This window comes from Hoplias malabaricus, chromosome 3, assembly GCF_029633855.1.
Source record: "Hoplias malabaricus isolate fHopMal1 chromosome 3, fHopMal1.hap1, whole genome shotgun sequence".
Taxonomy (NCBI): Eukaryota; Metazoa; Chordata; class Actinopteri; order Characiformes; family Erythrinidae; genus Hoplias; species Hoplias malabaricus.
In genome coordinates this window covers 52,041,369-52,060,314 of record NC_089802.1, presented here as the reverse complement: position 1 = coordinate 52,060,314, position 18,946 = coordinate 52,041,369, and the positions used below count along the sequence as shown (strand labels likewise).

The window sequence follows — 18,946 nt, the reverse complement described above, 5'->3', positions numbered from 1 at the left end:
TCACCTGTGTTGTAAATCATTTTTCTTATTCTTAAGATAATTCAGGATGCGACCACCTTGGTGACTTTGTATAATGCAATTACCATGCCTTTTGTTCCAACCATTTGAGTCAAGCTGCAGACAGACTGAATGTCCCCAACACATCAGGGGTTCTCCATTTCTGTTAACCTGATTGCTATGGTAATTGATTGGGTGTGGTTAAGGGTGGATGGATCACTGTGTTATTCTTAAAAGGGTATTGTACAGAGAGAGTTTCAGACTTGTTTAGGAAAATACCCAATAAACTTAATTTCATCTCTACTTTTCGAGTCTCCTCTCCTATTTTCAAGAAACAACTTGCCAGCAGAAAAACAACAACTTCCACTGATGAAAGCAGGAACAAAAGAACAAATTTAAAAGACAACACCTGCCCACTGCTCCTTGTGTCTGACACTATCAATTTAATCTCTGTAAAATTTCTTGTCAGAAAGACACATTAAACACTGTATAATTTCAACCAATTGTAAAAAAAAAAAAAAAAAGAACAGTATGTCGCATGTATAGGGCAGATGGCCAGGCTTATTTTCCCCCACAAATTTTGGCCATTGATTCAGCTGTATTTTCACGAATGGTTTAAATAATCCGGATTACTGAAATACGTTATTGTTCCAACACTATCCATAGGTATAAGCGATTCAGAATTACCGTATTTCGGTGGGGAGAGGAGCCCACCTTAGGAAAAAAAACATGTACAACTGTAAGGGTTATAGAGTTCTCAAAACACAGAAGTCTGTCGCTGTTCACATGCAGCGCACATGGGCTGCGAATGTTGATACGGTTCTGACCAATCAGAGGCCGCGACAGAGAGCGCTCGACCAATAGGAGGCAAATGTCTCTGCTCGAGAAGGCGTGCACAGCGGAGGGGCTCCCTGCAGTAAACAGCGTGGTGGAACTGGACAGCTCGTGCTTTTCAGAGAAAACCATCAGCGTGAAGCGCAGCCTTTTCATATTCAAAGCATTCAATCATTGTGCTGCTTTTACTGATTATTCAGGAGTGAAAGCAGCCTTCAGCACTAACAGACAGGCTATATAATAGATTGTGCAACTTACTTCATGTAAATGATAGCGTACATAAAAAAAACATAGTTCAAAATTGCCCACATTTGGGCTTGTCCTCTGCCGAGAAATAAAAAAAAAAACATAAAGGTGTCAAGTCCCATGTATAAAAACAACTTGGGTTCATGGGAAGTTCATCGACCCACAATACTGTACACTATACTCAGACGTATTGCCACATAGTCTGTACATGATGTTCATACTCTGAACACGCATCATGCTATTGGTCGCCGTGAAAACGTGATCATTCTATTGGTTTAAGCCCATCTTATCATGCTCCTGCGCATAATATATTTTGAGGAATCTTTCCTCGGTGGATCGTCCTAAGATCTGTTCAAACATAAGACAGCTCATTTTCAAGTAGATTAATCACACTGTTTTACACATTGCTGATTTATACAATAAGGTACATTTTCAAATATATTCTGCTCTAAATTAATCTAAGGCTTGTATCCGTTTTATTTACGCCATCTCAGTGCTAAAGTGCCCCGTCTACAGACGACATGGTACAACTGCACATTTAAGGTGGAACAGGAAATCCGAATAAGCTGTCGAAAGCTAACATCGACTTGAGTTACTTAGGGGATGTATATGTGTAAACGTTTATAGTGCCTGCGGTTATCTTTTTGAAAGTCTACAAGGACATTTGTGCTGATACACATCATTCCAAACTCATTCAGAAGGTATTCACTGAATTGAACCCCGTCACTCCAAAGAGCACAGTTCAGCTGGTCCACTGGTAAATAAATGCTAGGGAGCTTTATACCCTCTACCCCAGGTCTGGCACTCAGCATTGATCTAAGGCTCATGTGAGACGGCTGCAAAGCATCTTTTTCTAGTAATGAGTTTCTATAAAGATTATACAGGCTGTGAATACACATTTGTTTTGTGCATCTGTGTCAGCAATGCATCCAGCTTAAAGGAGCCGAACTTTAAGTGAGAATTGTGTCTGGAAGAGGTGGGCGGATCGATCAAATATCGATCATATCGATTCCAACGCTGGTATTGGTATTGAGCAATACTCGTGTAAAAAGATCGATACTCAAGCTTTTTTCTCTGCAGCACGCACTGACTGCTGCGCACTCGGATTCATTAAAGTCTACTCTCTGTCTGTGTGTGACTCAGCGCGGACCGATACTAAAATTCCCAGTGTCGCCCACCTCTAGTGTCTGGATACTTTTGATCATGTACTGGACATGCTGGACAAAGTAGAATATGTGCCATCTAGTGGATAAATCCTGAATCATACCTTGCTCACGATGATAAACTCAGGGGGTTCAAGTAATCTACACATTTTTCAAGAGAGAAATGTATACAAAAAAAAAAAAAAAAATTATATATACATATATATATATATGTATATATACTTTTTTTTAAATGTTTGCCAGTCTAAGTCAGATACATAATAGGACAAATATTTTTAATTAATTAATTTATTTATTGTACATTTTTAGGAGAGTTCTTAAGACTCAAGAAACAAACTAATGGTATCAAAGTATCTTCAGTAAGAACAAATTCAGAGGTTTATTTAATTTCCTGCCAATTCAAACAAGTAATTTCCTTCATAATATAAGAGGTAAATTAACTGCTTTTATTTCACGAAAATAAATAAACTGTAAATAAATAGTAAAAACAGAGATTCACCAGTGGTAATTCTTTTTATAGCCACTAGATGACACAATGTCGTAGCAAACACAGCAGATTGTGTGTGTGTGTGTGTGTTTGTGTTAGTCAGAAGGGTATACCACAAAGCAGGATTTCTCAGCTAGATAACTTAAGCCCAAAGTTGAGGACTGTCCAAGCTGTTTTCCTAATGGATGGGCTTGACTTTGGGCTTACGCTATCTAGCTAAACAGAGAAATCCTTCTTTGTGGAATCTCTGAATTTATTTTTATGGGCCTTCATTTCATTTGTGGTTCACAAGCATTTCCTGTAGCCCCCACCCCTTTTTGTACATACGAATACACAGTGTTAACGCTGTTCAAAAATTATTTTTAAATTTGGCTTACCCCCAACCATTTACGCACTTCCATTTATGGATGACCATCAGTATGGTCCCTTTTAGTTGGACACTGTTGAGTAGCCAATCCACCTACCAACATGTGTTTTGCTCCATGGGAGGAAACTGGAGCACTTGGAGGAAACCTGAGCGCCTGGAGGAAACACGCAGATGCAGGGAAAAAGCAGGACTCTGGAGCTGTGTGACAGCAACACTACCTGTAGCACCACAGTGCCACCCATTTTACAAATAATGTCTCTATAAATCTATCCTTCTCAGGTTCACTAGCAAATTCACAAAGATACTGTTTATGATTCTAAATACAACTTTAGATTCACTGCAGTTTGTAGATTTCACTTAAAATGAACTGTTTATAATTCCAGTCCAGTACATTCTTGAAAAATTCAGCAAATATTTCCTCACCATTCTCTAGCGCTCTGGTTTCTGTGTGCTGGTGCTTGTGCTAGGCCCTGGCTCTGTAATAGGAATCAAACAAAGTGGTTCTGATGAAAACACAAAACTCTACACCACACAGAACATTTTGATTTTGATGTGAGAACAGTATTATTATATACAGCACTATACAGCACTGTTAATAATAGGGCAGCACGGTGGTAGTGTCACGGTCACATAGCTCCAGGGACCTGGAGGTTGTGGGTTCGATTCCCGCTCTGGATGACTGTCTATGAGGACTGTCTATTAGTGTGTTCTCCCTGTGTCTGTGTGGGTTTCCTCCGGGTGCTTCCTTCCACAGTCCAAAAACACACGTTTGTAGGTGGACTGGCGACTCAAAAGTGTCCGTAGCTGTGAGTGTGTGTTGCACTGTGAAGGACTTGCGCCCCCTCCAGGGTGTGTTCCTGCCTTGCGCCCAATGATTCCAGGTGGGCTCTGGACCCACCACGACCCTGAACTTGATAAGCAGTTACAGATAATGAATGAATGAATGACCATTAATAATATGTATTTAAATATTTACAGTATGATCACCCACATAGTACAGATCATTCAGTGTGCACTGGGTCTGTAGGGCTACAGTGTACAGTGATGCATACCAGTCTTATTCAGTCAGTGTCTGCAAATACAGGCATGCATATGCCCACAAAATCCACACATTCACACAAACATACACACTTGTGTTATCTCTGTCCTTCAGGTCTCCTGCATCCCTATGTGGGGCAGACAGATTTCTTACATAACAGCCTGACACATCTGAGCCCATAATACCTCACATCTGAGAACATTATGTGTGTTTGTGTGTGTGAAAGAGAGAGAGAGAGAGAGAGAGAGAGAGAGAGAGAGAGAGAGAGAGAATCAATGTGTGTATTTATATGCTGCAGTATTACATCATGCATATGCATAACTGTGAATTTGCCTGCCATTTCCTAAATTAATAAGTATTCATAGAATGAAACATAAATCTACAAATTAGATACTGACACACAAACAAGCACACACTTGCTGGAGAGAGAAACAGCGCTTGCTGAAGGCTGAAGGGGATTTGAGGGAGTGCAGTTGAACTTTCACACAGATACTGCAGAGAGAAAGGGAGGGGGTGGGAATGAGAGAAAGAGGGAGCGAGAGAGAGAGAGAGGGGAAAACAGGGAGGGATAACCAGAGAAGGGAAAAAGAATAGGCAGTGAAGCAACAGAATGAGTGATATAAAAGAAAAGAAAAAACAACAATGGAGACACAATGAAGATTGAAACAATAACAAAGCACGTCCAATAGGTTGGCAGTGTAACCTTTGTCTATGCAGAAATACGAAAAGGACACTACACCATTTCAGAAAGACTTTCCAAGATTATATTTATCCTGTCCGACGACAGGATTTACCAAACACCAAAACACAGACCAGAGAAAGAAAGACAGATGGGAAAGCGGAGGGAGGGAGAAATAGATCAAGTCAAAAAATGAGGCAGAAAATAGATGTATAAATAGAGGTATAAAGAAGGTGTTAAAAACTGCAATTTATCAGTATTATCCAAAAGACCACAACTAGTTACCTAGGACAGGTTACCATGGTAACTCACCCCTTGTAGACCTCACTGCTGACATACTCCTAGCCCTGCCGTCAAACACACCCTCCTTATTGCATGCGTGCACACACACACACACACACACACACACCACACTGCCCACAGACACGTAATTCATGGAACAAATGTTGGTGCAGTTAAACTTCCATAAACATACATTACCATTTCTGTACAGTATTACAGTGAATCATCTTTTACATCTTCTTCTTAAGGCAATATTGGGCCAGTATGTGATTTTATCGAAAAACACATGCATTTGTATGGAGAAATATTTGTGGTCCAGCACCCCCTTAAACATAAAACATGTATATATGTGTGTGAATTTGTACTAATGTCTAATTGCAAGGAATGGTAATCCGGTCATTTTTGCTGGGCTGGTATCACAATGTACAGGATTATATTGCTTTGACTGAATGGTTATCTACTGGGATATTCATTCATTATCGAGAGCCTACCCGGAATCACGGGGTGCAAGGCCGGAACACACCTATGCACACATTCACTCACACCTAAGAGCCAATCCACCTATGGACACGGGGAGAACACAGCACGTCACCAAACACCTCACAGAGTGGGGCTCGAACGCACAACCCCAGGCCCTGAAGCTGACAGCGCCACTGTGCCGCCCCCTATTGGGAAGTGACATTACTAAATCTTCAGTTAAGTCCCTATACAGTGAACTGCATGTGTTATGAAACAATGATATGTTGCTTTGAAATAGGGCACTAAATATTAGTCCAGTATGGATTAATTCAAGGGTTTTTTTGTGTAGTAGCTTATATTATACAATAATTAAAACTATTTTAACTAATCTGCATAGTGCAGTTGGGAGACATTTGAGATTCAGGAAAGTTCTGAAATAGCAACGTTGAATCAATTCCTATCACTAAATAATAAATAAATTTTATTGTAATAGAGGGTTTTATTTATTTATTTTCCCTAAATAGGATCCATTAAAGGGACATTTTCAAACCTCAATGAGAAACCCATTCCGTGATTTAAGCCCACAATACGCACAAAGCTATATTTGTATTTCCTCACAACAGTGGTTCATTGTTATGTAAAGAGAGATGTTCAGTGACGGCATCAGCATCGTCCAGTAACTTTGCGTAAAATAAAGCAACCGGGAACGCTATTAGTTTCCAGTCAACAGCAGCAGCACATCGCATTCAAACTCCTTACGTGGAAAGGCGCAATACTATATAATGAATGGGACATGTATTTCTGCACAAATCCGCTCGTGCTCAGTTCTTTTGCTCTCGGTGTGTACGCGGACAGCACTGATAGCCAATAATATCAGACAGTACCTATAACTAACGCTACAGCACGAGCGAACTGTTTACACTCCGTCCGTGATGTAAGTGCTCGAAAGACATTTGCTAACCGTTGTGTTACCATGTTTTAAACACTATAACGTTAAGTAAAGCACTAGTTTACTGCCCTTTTAACTACTAAATACCATTGGAGGTCCTTACCTGCCCTGTTTCGAGGGAGAATGGATCCTCGCATGTTGCTGTCTCAAGCTGTTATAGCGTGTGAATAGAAGGAGTGTTTGTAGGTAGCATTAATGTGGATGGTTTAAGAGATGGTAGAGTGAGTGTGGGTATTATATGACAACGGGTAGGTAGAGTGAGAGTGGATATATTATATGAGAGGATAGGTAGAGTGAGTATGGATAGTATATGAGAGTGGAAGATAGAAACTGTGTGAAAGGGTATTATGAGTGTTGATGTTGGAGTGTGGATTGTAGTATGAGTATGGCTGGGTTGAGTGAGTGTGGATGGTTTGTGAGAGTGGATGAGTAGTGTGAGACGAGATAGAATCTGTAGAGTGAGTGTGGCTTTGACTGAAGGGAATGTGGATGGTAAGTGGGTGTATATCGAGAGTGTGCATGGTGTAGAAAGAGTTGATTATGAAGTGAATATGTATGGTAGAGTGCAGGTGGACATGAACAAGGGTTTGTGTATGGCTCTGCTGCTTTTATGGACAGTAGTGGATCAAGGACAGAACATGTAGAACAATTTTCATCCTGCATTAGGAAGAGAGAGAGTGATAATAGAACTGACACTGCAGATGAATTGTGTTTATTTCAAATTTGCTATTTTTATTGCAGCAAGTTTTAATTGGGATAATTTAACCCAATATTGTGGCGCATGTAGATGTTAGATCAGGAGCTACTTAATCAACCCCCAATGGTGTTCAGCTGCTATACTCACTTTACATTTTCTATATATGACGACAACACGGCACATTTTAGCTGAATGATCTTTATTAGAACAGACACACACAGTTATGCTTAGACAATAGTCAGCGAGCACACAACATATGTAATTTTCTAGAGGGTTTCTGATTTATTGTAGAACAAATGAGCCGAGTGCAGAACAATATGTAACAATATGGATAAATGTACAGAGCAATCTGGATAGATTTGTTGTAACTATCGTTACTCTTCTCTATGAACTACAAGTTCTAGACAGGATATACTGGAACATTCCCATAAAAATAGAGAATAGACTGTTAACAAAGGTAGAAGAGGAATTGGACCATAACCCTTGGCAAGTTATTTGTAATATCAGCAATATACAGAATATAAAAAAGGCTCTTTGTAATATTTCCTACTGTTCAAATTTGAGTGTAAATTAAATGTTACAAACAATATTTTATTTTGGAAACAACAATAGTTTTTAAATGATAAATAATATACTTATTTTCTTTTTGGAAACTGCTCCCTTTTCAAACATGGAAATCATTTTATTTGGACATTATCCATGTTACCCCACTTTCTCAGTCATTACAGGGTTATCTATAAATATGTTTATTCTAGACCCATTTTAATGTATTGGCATCATAAAACAAACCTGTACACATTCTTTACTGATCATCCTCAGAGAGTCTCTGCTCCTGGATCAGCTACAAACACAAAGAAAATCTATGTATTTCAAATGATATTTAAAAAACTATATATTTTTGTTCTATATTTTCTCTTAAACCAAATATGGTTAGGTAGGTTATGGTTTTTCAGTACATTAACTTAGCTTATTTTTAAAGTGATAGCGCTATGAGCCTGGTTTAACTAGTATAAATTGTTTGGAAATATTGACATCCTTTCCACACACCATGCTGCCAATTATTTGACACATTCATTCATTGTCTGTAACCACTTATGCAGTTCAGGGTCATGATGGGTCTGTAGCCTTCCCGGAATCACTCACACCTATGGACACTTTTGAGCAGACAATCCACCAACCAACATTGGGCAGGAACACACCCTGGAGGGGGCACCAGTCCTTCACAGGGCAACACAGACACACACACACATTCACACCTATGGACACTTTTTTGAGTCGCCAATCCACCTACCAATGTGTGTTTTTGGACTGTGGGAGGAAACCGGAGCACCGGGAGGAAACCCAAGGGGAGAACACACCAAACTCCTCACAGACAGTCACCTGAAGCAGGGGTCAAACCCACAACCCCCCTGTGTAAGACACTATTTGATACAGCATTAAAAAACAAAACACAAAAACAAACAAAAAAAACCTTCCCAAATATGTATCAGTGTGTTTCCAATTTTGGTCCTGGTTTCTTTGTATAGGGAACTGTGTGTCTATGTATATGTACTAATACATGCTTAAGTATGTGAGAAAATGGAGTGCAAAATAACCTGTAAAATGCAAGTTTCTTTGCCAATTTAGGAGACCAGAAGTGGTATAATTTCCTCCCTATAATAAAATGAAATGTGCAAATATACAAAGTCAATTAAAAAAGACCAAATTCATTAATCATATCTATAAATATATGTTATGTGCAAAAAAGAAAAATTATACTCACCGGAGCAAAGCTAGCACTTTTTCTCACCCCTGATGGAGTTATTTTGGGGGCTGGATAAGGTGGAGGGAGTGGAATGGAGAAACCACTTGAATCATCATTTTGATATGTCATAGATGAGGCTGGATTTGCATTAGCAGGGATGGGAGGTAAGGGTCCCTTCTTTTTAGCCAAAGATACAGATGAAGCATAAGGTTTTGAGAGATTATTTGGAGCAGTGGACAATGGACTCATGATGGTAGAACTTGGAACTGGATTGGTCCCAGATGCCAATGCTGGACTGAATAATTTGAAGTCAGTGGGAGTGGTAGTTTTCAGGGATGGAGATCAAAACAGAATGAAGCTGAATGAATGATATTATATAGGTGTCTAGTGACATTAAACCTTATATTCACAGCCTCCAAACAATAAATTCACATATTCACAGAGAAATTTCTAAAATTAAAGTCATTTTAACAGCTCCAGTTTACCCAGGGTTGATAAACATTACACCCAGACACTGAAACTTACACAAAACCACCAATACCTATGGGTCTTACCGGCAGCCTTTTACAGATCTCATCAGACTTGCGTTCAGCTTCTCTCTGAGCAGCCAGCCAGAGGTAGAGTCCAAACTGTGAGTGCGTATGAACACCGGCTTTGCTAGAGGACACAAGCAGGGTTCAGTGCTTCAACCATATTGTGACTGCAGTGACATTCAAAGGTCAACAATTTTAATTTTAGAGTTTAAATATTGTTCTACATCTTTGTCACAAGGGGCCTTGCAGCTGGTAAAACATTAGATTTCTAGACAGAGATTCTTCATTTTTATTTATAGAAGTTTTGAAAATGCCAACTCTATAATTTGTAGGAAATGTCATAATAATAAAAAGCCAAGTTTGAATATGAAGGAATATGTATTGTTGTGCTGACCTCTAGTTCTTTTAATGCACTTCTGTACAGAAGCATAGAAATGGGCAGCCTCCTCCTCATCAGAAAAGTTCAGTCCAATCCTGCAATCCTACAAGAAATTATAGGGACAAAAGGACTTCTAACAAACATGCAAGACCTAGCAAACCATCCCAAACATCACTTTTATTAAAAAAAAAGTGGGGGGCACGCATCAAGGTAAATGGATAGCCACTTCCCAATTTAAAGGTGATTTGTCACTTTATTTTGTTCTGTTCAAGAAAAAGTTTGAAATGTAGAGGAATCTGTTTCACTTACATCACCAGGGAAAGTGTGGAAATAGGGACAGGGAGCTAAATATTCAAAAGGCGTGTACAGTTCCTGCTCCCAAATAAGTTTTGCTTTCTGCTGAAAAAAGACAAATGTTACAGCTGGTTCTGTCAAAATAACTGCTTTATAATACAGAAATAGATGCAGTTACAAAACAAACATGGTCACAAATAGATTATTTAATATAAGTACATAATAAATCAACATTGTATTTTAAAGAAACACATGAGCACATGCACATGTGCAAAATCAATTCTCAAAATTGTTCTGGAGGCAACCCTGCCTTTGAGACAGATGTAGCATAATTAGTTACCAACATGTGATTGGTTAAAATGCTTTGGGTGGAGATTTTCAAATACCATGCCACCTAGACCCTATGAATAAGGAAAAAATTCTCTGTCTCAGAGGAAGCTGCATTATGTTATAATGTTCTGCTTCCTCTGAAGCAGAGGCTAAGAGAGTTGAATAGCATGTGACTTCTACCTCTGAGGAAGCAGAGCATTATTGTATGTCATTCTGCAATTTTGTCAGAGGCAGCAATCATAAATCAAGTGTAATTCTTTAGTATCTGCCCTGTGCCCACATAGGCAATTTTTTGTATAACATCCTGCCACTTTCTTCTGAGGCAGCAGAGCTTTCTGCAGCTTTCTCTATTTAAGCAAAACAAAATGCTGAAATTTTTGCATCACTTCTAACAAATTGTGAATCAGCACTAAATGTACAGTATATTGCACATTTCTTTTTTCCAAAGTCATTTCTGGCAGAGAGAACAGGCAAATCATGAGGGTCTAGGCAGAGCTTTACTGGTTTATTCATTCATTCATTCATTCATTATCTGTAACCACTTATCCAGTAAAGGGGCAGCACAGTGGCGCAGCAGGTAGTGTTGCAGTCACACAGCTCAAGGGGCCTGGAGGTTGTGGGTTTGATTCCCGCTCCGGGTGACTGTCTGTGAGGAGTTGGTGTGTTCTCCCCGTGTCTGCGTGTGTGTAAGTGAATGTGTGTGTCTGTGTTGCCCTGTGAAGGACTGGCACCCCCTCCAGGGTGTATTCCCGCCTTGCGCCCAATGATTCCAGGTAGGCTCTGGACCCACCGCGACCCTGAACTGGATTATGGTATGATAATTGAAAATCAAATATGTGCTAACGAATCACATTCATCTGTGCCTGTGGGCTGGTAACCAATTTCATTTCTTCTGCTTCAGAAGAAGCACTGCCACCAGAACCATTTTTAGTAGTGAATTTGCTTGAGCCAAACACCTTAGTCAGATATGGTCTGATGGTCAGAATAAGACTGATTTCCCAGCATAATATGCGGGGATATGATGTAATAGGACTATTGTAAATACATAACCTTCACACAGAAGAGTCGTATAAATGACGAGCCTAATTTTCTGTCCTGGACCAAACATGCAACTCCATAACTGTGAGATTTCCACTCTGACTTTTGACCATCAGAAGTTGTCATTGCCATAAGCAGCTGCACCACCGCACACGCAGACACCTGCAACAAATACACATACACCCATCAGCCATAGCCTCAAAATGAAAAGTCCTTGTTTCTACACTCATTGACAATTTAGTCAGCTACACTCACTATGTAGGTGTACTTTGTAGTTCTACAATTACATTATATAGTCCATCTGATTTTAATATCCCTATATAGAACAATATTAGTATACTATAGGAGAGCAAGAAAAGAGAAATATTAATATATTATGAAAATGGCACCCAATTAGTTGAGCTTATTGACCCCTTAAATATTGCCTGTCTGTATGAGGGCCCAATTCCAATTCCCCCACTCATAACTGCATAAGAATATTAGCCTGATTGCACTAACTGAATAAAATAAGGCTAGAGTTCAAAACAGCTGTAAATATGTATATAAAGACAATAAGTGATATGAGTAATATACAAAAGCTGGGCAGTGAAGGTAGACAGGAACAAAGAGACAAAAATAAAAACAGATAGAGGAGAATGAAGAGAAGATTAGTAGACTCACGGTGCAGTCCTGACCAAGCAGCCTGACGAGGAGGCCGTTTTCTCGAGTGGACAGGAGCGAGCTTAAAATCCGCGACATCTCTCTACCCTCCACCTATAACTGACCTGTTTGTCTTCTGTAACATTTACACACCACCCAAATCCTACATCTGATAATATCAACACAGCAAACCCACACAGTGCTGCACTTCCTAATGCAAATCACTATCACTATCAATACTATTATCACATACAGCACACACACACACAGCCTCCTGAACAAGCTGCCTTTGATCCAGCATGTTTCAAGGTACTAACATGATATCATGGCACTATATGATAGAGATCAAACTGGGAATATTTGCAAAAAAGAAAAAAAGTCTTTGCTGCTTTTATGTCCTTATATGTCCTATGTGAAAGCTTTAAAACAAAGTGAAAATCCCTAATTTCAGCTGAAATGTTGGATGAATTTTTCACAAATAATTGAGCACAGTATTCTATAAACATTTCAAACAATTCTGCAAAATGAATTTATTGTCTCGGGTCATGGTTTCATCTGTGGAACATCAACATCAACATCCATAGTAGCCTTTATTATTTTGCCTATGTTTGTAATTTGATGTTTTCGCCTTTATATTGGATAATTTATAAAAATGGTACACACAGTTTTATGCATTTTACATTTTAATCATTTATAAACATTACCTTTTACACACTGTAGCTGTGAAGAAATAACATTTAACCCTGAATTTATCGAAGTAGTGATTATGAACAATTGTCAAGTTTAAAACTCATCCTATGCTCTGATACCTGTGAATACAACTGAAGACAATTCAGTGCCAGATTTGTGACATACATAAACTAAGCAGTAAAGAGACATATATAAAACAAACAAATTACAACAGAGAAAATAGCTTTTGTTTTATTTATCTGTTAAGGCGTTTGCTGTCTACATTAAACATGATACAGTGGGAGAACAGAACTTTAAAATTATGCTCTTTATAATTCTGCCATCTAGTGGTTATATTTATGTTGCTGAAATTGAGTAAAGGTACAGAAACTCTTAAAGGGGCCGTCTACGATTGTGGGGCAATGCTTTTCTCTCTGGTTTGTTTTTTACGTTCAGAAGCTCTGAATGTTAAGTGGAACGGTATGTTTGAGAGGGAAAACAACTGTTTGTGGCTGAAGTTTAACTTCTGTAAGTTTTTATTCACTGTTTGAACTACCACAAAAACTCATTTGTAACTCAAGTTGTTTAGCTTTGTAGCACTATCAATAATGCCATTGGCAAATTTGGAATTATTCCACCTTAAGCAGTCTGAAACTGCAAAAAATAAGTCAATGCTACTTACTTATGCACTACCTCAACATCCTCATCTCCAGTCATGCTTTTCAAAGTTTGGAGTTCTCTCCATTATCTAAAAAAACTGTGCAAAGTGACAGAGAAAGCATAGCATACTGGACAGAGACTGTTGGTTTACCCATTTACTGACACTGGAGCTTCATAAACACACCGGGCTGGTATCAAGTATGCAAAGAGACTGCTGAGTTAGTAAATGTTGAGAGAACATCTTCAGAATGTTATAAAAACTGTTTTGTGATTAAAATTGTGAACATCACTTAGGTGTAGTGGAATGGTCAAAGTTTTTTGGGAAAATGACCCAAACTTGGCATGTACTACGTTAGTAATATACGTTCATTTTCTGTAAGTTAGGTGATGACTAAATACCAACAATTGGACAAACCAGTGAAACAGATTCATTAATATGTTAATAAATTAACCATCCCAGTTGTAAAATAAGCAATATCACATGGGGTCGCACTCTTCATTGTGGAACACCGGCTATAGTGTGTCCTTAGTGTAGCCTCAAATAAAACAATATACATATGAAGTCCTGGGTGGCTGCACTTATGTTGTGCTCCTTGAGCACTGCAGAGCTTAGGTCCAAAGCTGATGTAAGATGACTACCCCAGATCATAAATGTCTCCAGGAAAGTAAAGCCAGACTGTACTTTATCTACAGTGTGTAGCGCTTGTGTGCATTGATGTCTCCAGAGGTGAAGTAACCTGCTTGATTGACAGGCCAGTGTCCAGGGCTTGGAGCTGGGGTGTGTTTAACCCTATGAAATATCACACTTTCAGGACGATATGATATCACAGGCTGATACAAGTGCACATGGTCATTGTGGCCTGGCCAGAACGCATTAGGGTCAGCACGCTGGCTCAAAGCTTGCCTCCTTCTCCTATAGCACAAACACACATAAAGATTTACACTCACATATAGTGCAATCCTAAAATAACTGGGCAAGTACCACAAAGATACAGTATTGTGAGATTTTATTTTATATTTTAGTGGTTGTTTTTTATTTTACATGAACTATGAAGACTATTTGTCTTACCCAACCACACAATGCTAAAAAAGCTGGGAGGGGTAAGACTAGCACATGCTTCCTCCAAGACATGAACCCTGTCACTGGTTCTAATCCAACTGACACAGTGTGTCTGAACAGCTCAGCATACTTGAAGGAGAATGCTAACTGCCCTTGTCTGTTATTTTTAGCTACCCACCCAGAGAAAACAAGGTCAGTTGAGTTCTCTTACAATCTCCTGATGATGTGGCCAATATCAAGTTAGTAATTTCTTTGTATATACATCGGTATGAGACTACCTGTGTTTGCCATTGTCACTCACATTAATGTATGGTTTTTACGTGGCATTGATTCTTCTTTTTTTTCCTCATCCTCTTTCTCTTTTCGTTCTTGTGCGGGGTTGCTGTAGATCTTTCGTCCCCTCATATGCACCCCATGGCCCTGAAGAGCGCTGGTGCCTGGCTGTCTCAATGCCAACCCCTTGCACACACTCACATCCTCAGGGTGCAGGAATGCTTAAAAAGAAAGCGAAGCAAAGAATGTGTGTCTAATGTTGGGTACTGGTGTTTGACGTACCGATGAAACTACCTGTATCCTACATTTTGTCATAGTTTATTTTTCCATGGTACTCTTACAAACTCTTTATCTACCAAAATCAGATTACATTTTTTTTGACCATTTTTCAGCCATTCTTTTTTACTCTAGAATGAATCTGTTGTTGCTGTGTGTTCAAGAGAGACATAGATAATTGCAAACACCACTCATACTCAACCCAAAGGCATTGGACATCTGCTACATTAGTAAATAAAGTATGCATAATCTGCAGCATACATTTATATTGAAGAAGTACCTCTCTGTAGTGAGGCTTGACTAATTGGCAGCTCATGTCTCCGACATTGTTCCAGAGAGTCTCGATATTCTCCCAGAGCCTTTGTCCTGAAGCACTCCACTGCTCTGCCTGTAGAACCTTCCAGAGTGGATGAGTATGTGTGGGTCATACTCCCCTTACTCACCATTTGCAGACCGGCCTGACCCTTCTCTGCTCTCAGGCCTTCCTACAGCATTCAGACATCAGGGGTCAATGAGCAAATGTGAGACAGTAGCAGCCTAAAACTAGACTTTTATCTCCATATTTCCACACATACCCAACTGCTGACTTCATTAGACTAACCAATCAGCCATAAAATTAAAATGAACTATTGTTTATACATTACATGTCCATGTAATCACCTCCACTGACCACATAGGTGCACGTTTTCGTTCTACAATTACAAAATGTAGTTCATCGGTTCCTCTGCATACTTTGTTGTCCTCTTTTCACCCTGTTCATCATGGTCATGGACCCCCACAGGACCCCCCACCATAGAGCAGGTGTAATTTGGGTGGTGGATGATACTCAGTACTGCAATGACACTGACATACATGGTGGTGGTTGTTAATGGGGGTGGGCAGTAATGCTATAAAATAATATCACGATTTTTCAGGGCATTATGGCAATAATGATATTCTTGGCGATATGAAAAAAACTTTTATTAATTTCAAAAACACACTATTGCAACAAAATTAATGCTATATTACTAATATATATATATATATATATATATATATATATATATATATATATATATATTAAATAAAATATATTTGTACACAATACCACAGTTATTTTGTGGTTACTTCCATATGACTGAAGTCACTCCCCCATTTTTGGAGCAAATTCCTTCACCTCTGAGCCACTTTCCACCGTACTTCACTGGTCTAAATCACTCATGTAAAGAATGTAGGCCATATTATGGGTAACTGCATGATGCCATTACGTAAACAAGTCAGAATATCACTATTATTACGATATAGATTTTTAAATATGTTTTAAAAATTATGATGATATTATCATGAACGATACGATATGGCACAGCCCTAGTTGTTAGTGTGTTGTCTTGTGTTGTAAGCTGATAAGAGACATCAGTGCTGCTGGGGTTTTTAATCATTGCACATACTCAGTGTCCTCTCTATTAGACACATCTACAGTTTTGATCCACCTTGTAGATGTAAAATCAGAGACAGTAGCTCACTGGTTTGTGCACAGTTTGTACAAACCAGATTCCAAAGAGGTTGGGACACTAAACAAATTGTGAATAAAAACTGAATGATGTGGAGATGGCAAATGTCAATATTTTATTCGTAATGGAACATAGATGACAGATCAAAAGTTTAATCTGAGTAAATGCAACATTTTAAAGGAATAATATGTTGACAAATCTCAAAAAAGTTGGGACAAGTAGCAATAAGGAAAAAGGAAATTGAACATATAACGAACAGCTGGAAGACCAATTAACACTAATTAGGTCAATTGACAACATGATTGGGTATAAAAAGAGCTTCTCAGAGTGTCAGCGTCTCTCTGAAGCCAAAATGGAAAGAGGATCTCCAATTCCACCATTGTTGCGCAGAAAGATCGTGCAGCAATACCAGAATGGCATTACCCCGCGTAAAATAGCAAAGACTTTTAAGTTATCATCATCAACCGTGCATAACATCATCAAAAGATTCAGAGAATCTGGAACAATTGCTGTGCGTAAGGGTCAAGGCCATAAAACTCTACTGGATGCTCGTGATCTCCGGACCCTTAAACGTCACTTCACCTCAAACAGGAATGCCACTGTCAAGGAAATAACAGAATGGAATACTTCCAGAAAGCATTGTCAGTGAACACAATCTGCCGTTGCCAGGTGAAACTCTACAGTGCAAAGAGGAAGCCATTTCTAAGCAAGCTCCACAAGCTCAGACGTTTGCACTGGGCCAGGGGTCTTTTAAAATGGAGTGTGGCAAAGTGGAAGACTGTTCTGTGGTCAGATGAGTCACGATTTGAAGTTCTTTATGGAACACTGGGACGCCATGTCATCCGGACCAGAGAGGACAAGGATAACCCAAGTTGTTATCAACGCTCCGTTCAGAAGCCTGCATCACTGATGGTATGGGGTTGCATGAGTGCTTGTGGCATGGGCAGCTTTCATGTCTGGAAAGGCACCATTAATGCAGAGAACTATGTTCAGGTTCTAGAACAACATATGCTCCCATCTAGACGTCATCTCTTTCAGGGAAGACCCTGTATTTTTCAACAAGATAATACCAGACCACATTCTGCAGCAATCACAACATCATGGCTACGTAGGAGAAGTATCCGGGTACTGAAATTGCCAGCCTGCAGTCCAGATCTTTCACCTATAGAGAACATTTGGTGCATCATTAAGAGGAGGGTGCGACAAAGAAGGCCCAAGACGATTGAACAGTTAGAGGCCTGTATTAGACATGAATGGGAGAGCATTCCTATTTCTAAACTTGAGAAACTGGTCTCCTCTGTCCCCAGACGTCTGAGTGTTGTAAGAAGAAGGGGGGATGCCACACAGTGGTAAAAATGGCCTTGTCCCAACTTTTTGGGGATTTGTTGATGCCATGAAATTGTGAAACAACATATTTGTTCCTTAAAATGATACATTCTCTCAGTTTAAACTTTTGATCTGTGATTTGTGTTTTATTCTGAATCAAATTAGATGTTGGCACCTCCACATTGCATTCAGTTTTTATTCACAATTTATTTAGTGTTCTAACTTTTTTGGAATCCGGTTTGTAGTCTGTAGTCCTTCATCAGTGGCCACTGCTAGTTCTGGTACACTCTTAACAGGGCAACACACTCTAGAATGATCCGCCATTAGACGATTATCTGCTCTGTGGTGTTCCGTTGGGGGGTCCGGAGCATTGAATAATAATAAGACTAGTAAAGTATGCAGAGCAACTACACTCTGTAACTGTAGAGCTACAAAGTGAATCTATATGGTCAGTGGAGCTGATAAAATGGACATGAAATGTAGAAACCGAAGGTCATGTTGGCTGATCAGTGTAGTGTATCTGTATGTCAAATATATGCCAGGATTAAACAATGTGTACCATGTCAGAATGAAGCTGAGAGGGAGCTCGGACATTACTCGTTTCCCTTCTCCGCTCCATGATGTGGACCTCCAGGTCAGTGAGGGTGGGTTTGTTGTTCAGCCAGGTGTCTAACTCTCCCAGTCTGTCCAGCGCCCTGCGGAGAGTTCGTCTCTCTCTGATCCACTCCCCCAGCTCTAAGCCTCTCTCCCGCGGATAGCTCGGGGTTCTGGGGTCGGCACCAGGCTCACAGATCCCGGCTGCATCATCCGGAGGGTCATCCCGTCGCGCACGGAGGACCGGGACTGTGACAGAGACAGTGACCGGGTGAGTAAAGTTTCGCGTCGGCGGCTTAACGGTGATGTGCTGTCTGCCCTTTGGCGGCCCGAGCGAGCGACAAGCCGTTTTATAAAAAGGTGTCCGGAACAATTCTATATTATTTAAGCGGCTGAACTCCTGCAGCTCCGGTTGCATGACACCCATGTGTTTAGGGTGAAA

General features: G+C 39.7%; 2 protein-coding genes across 2 annotated transcripts; both read right to left on the bottom strand.

Moving 5' to 3' along the window:
- Window positions 1-7,413: 7,413 nt before the first annotated feature.
- Window positions 7,414-14,966, bottom strand: si:dkey-197j19.6 (uncharacterized). The gene is made up of 9 exons (XM_066666246.1): window positions 14,847-14,966; window positions 13,508-14,398; window positions 12,178-12,325; window positions 11,530-11,679; window positions 10,165-10,251; window positions 9,871-9,958; window positions 9,498-9,600; window positions 8,962-9,238; window positions 7,414-8,040 (listed from the first exon to the last, which is right to left on the bottom strand). Exons 3-9 carry the CDS (start codon window positions 12,253-12,255, stop codon window positions 8,002-8,004), a joined length of 822 nt encoding a protein of 273 aa, XP_066522343.1. The 5' UTR covers window positions 12,256-12,325; window positions 13,508-14,398; window positions 14,847-14,966; the 3' UTR covers window positions 7,414-8,001.
- On the bottom strand, window positions 14,173-18,931 carry si:dkey-197j19.5 (uncharacterized). The gene is made up of 4 exons (XM_066664045.1): window positions 18,470-18,931; window positions 15,375-15,579; window positions 14,847-15,039; window positions 14,173-14,398 (listed from the first exon to the last, which is right to left on the bottom strand). The coding sequence occupies exons 1-4, from the start codon at window positions 18,929-18,931 to the stop codon at window positions 14,173-14,175; spliced, it is 1,086 nt and encodes a 361-aa protein (XP_066520142.1).
- Between the last annotated feature and the right edge of the window lie 15 nt (window positions 18,932-18,946).

Excerpts from the sequence above, each read along its gene's own strand:
- si:dkey-197j19.6 (XM_066666246.1), bottom strand. The coding sequence starts at position 12,255 with ATGTCGCGGATTTTAAGCTCGCTCCTGTCCACTCGAGAAAACGGCCTC. Across the intron at positions 9,959-10,164 it reads TCCACACTTTCCCTGGTGAT|GATTGCAGGATTGGACTGAA; the intron begins GTAAGTGAAACA and ends AATTTCTTGTAG. Across the intron at positions 9,239-9,497 it reads AGATCTGTAAAAGGCTGCCG|TCCAGCATTGGCATCTGGGA; the intron begins GTAAGACCCATA and ends CAAATTATTCAG.
- si:dkey-197j19.5 (XM_066664045.1), bottom strand. The coding sequence starts at position 18,931 with ATGGGTGTCATGCAACCGGAGCTGCAGGAGTTCAGCCGCTTAAATAAT. Across the intron at positions 15,580-18,469 it reads CTCAGCTTCATTCTGACATG|GAAGGCCTGAGAGCAGAGAA; the intron begins GTACACATTGTT and ends TGAATGCTGTAG. Across the intron at positions 15,040-15,374 it reads TCAAGCCTCACTACAGAGAG|CATTCCTGCACCCTGAGGAT; the intron begins GTACTTCTTCAA and ends TTTCTTTTTAAG.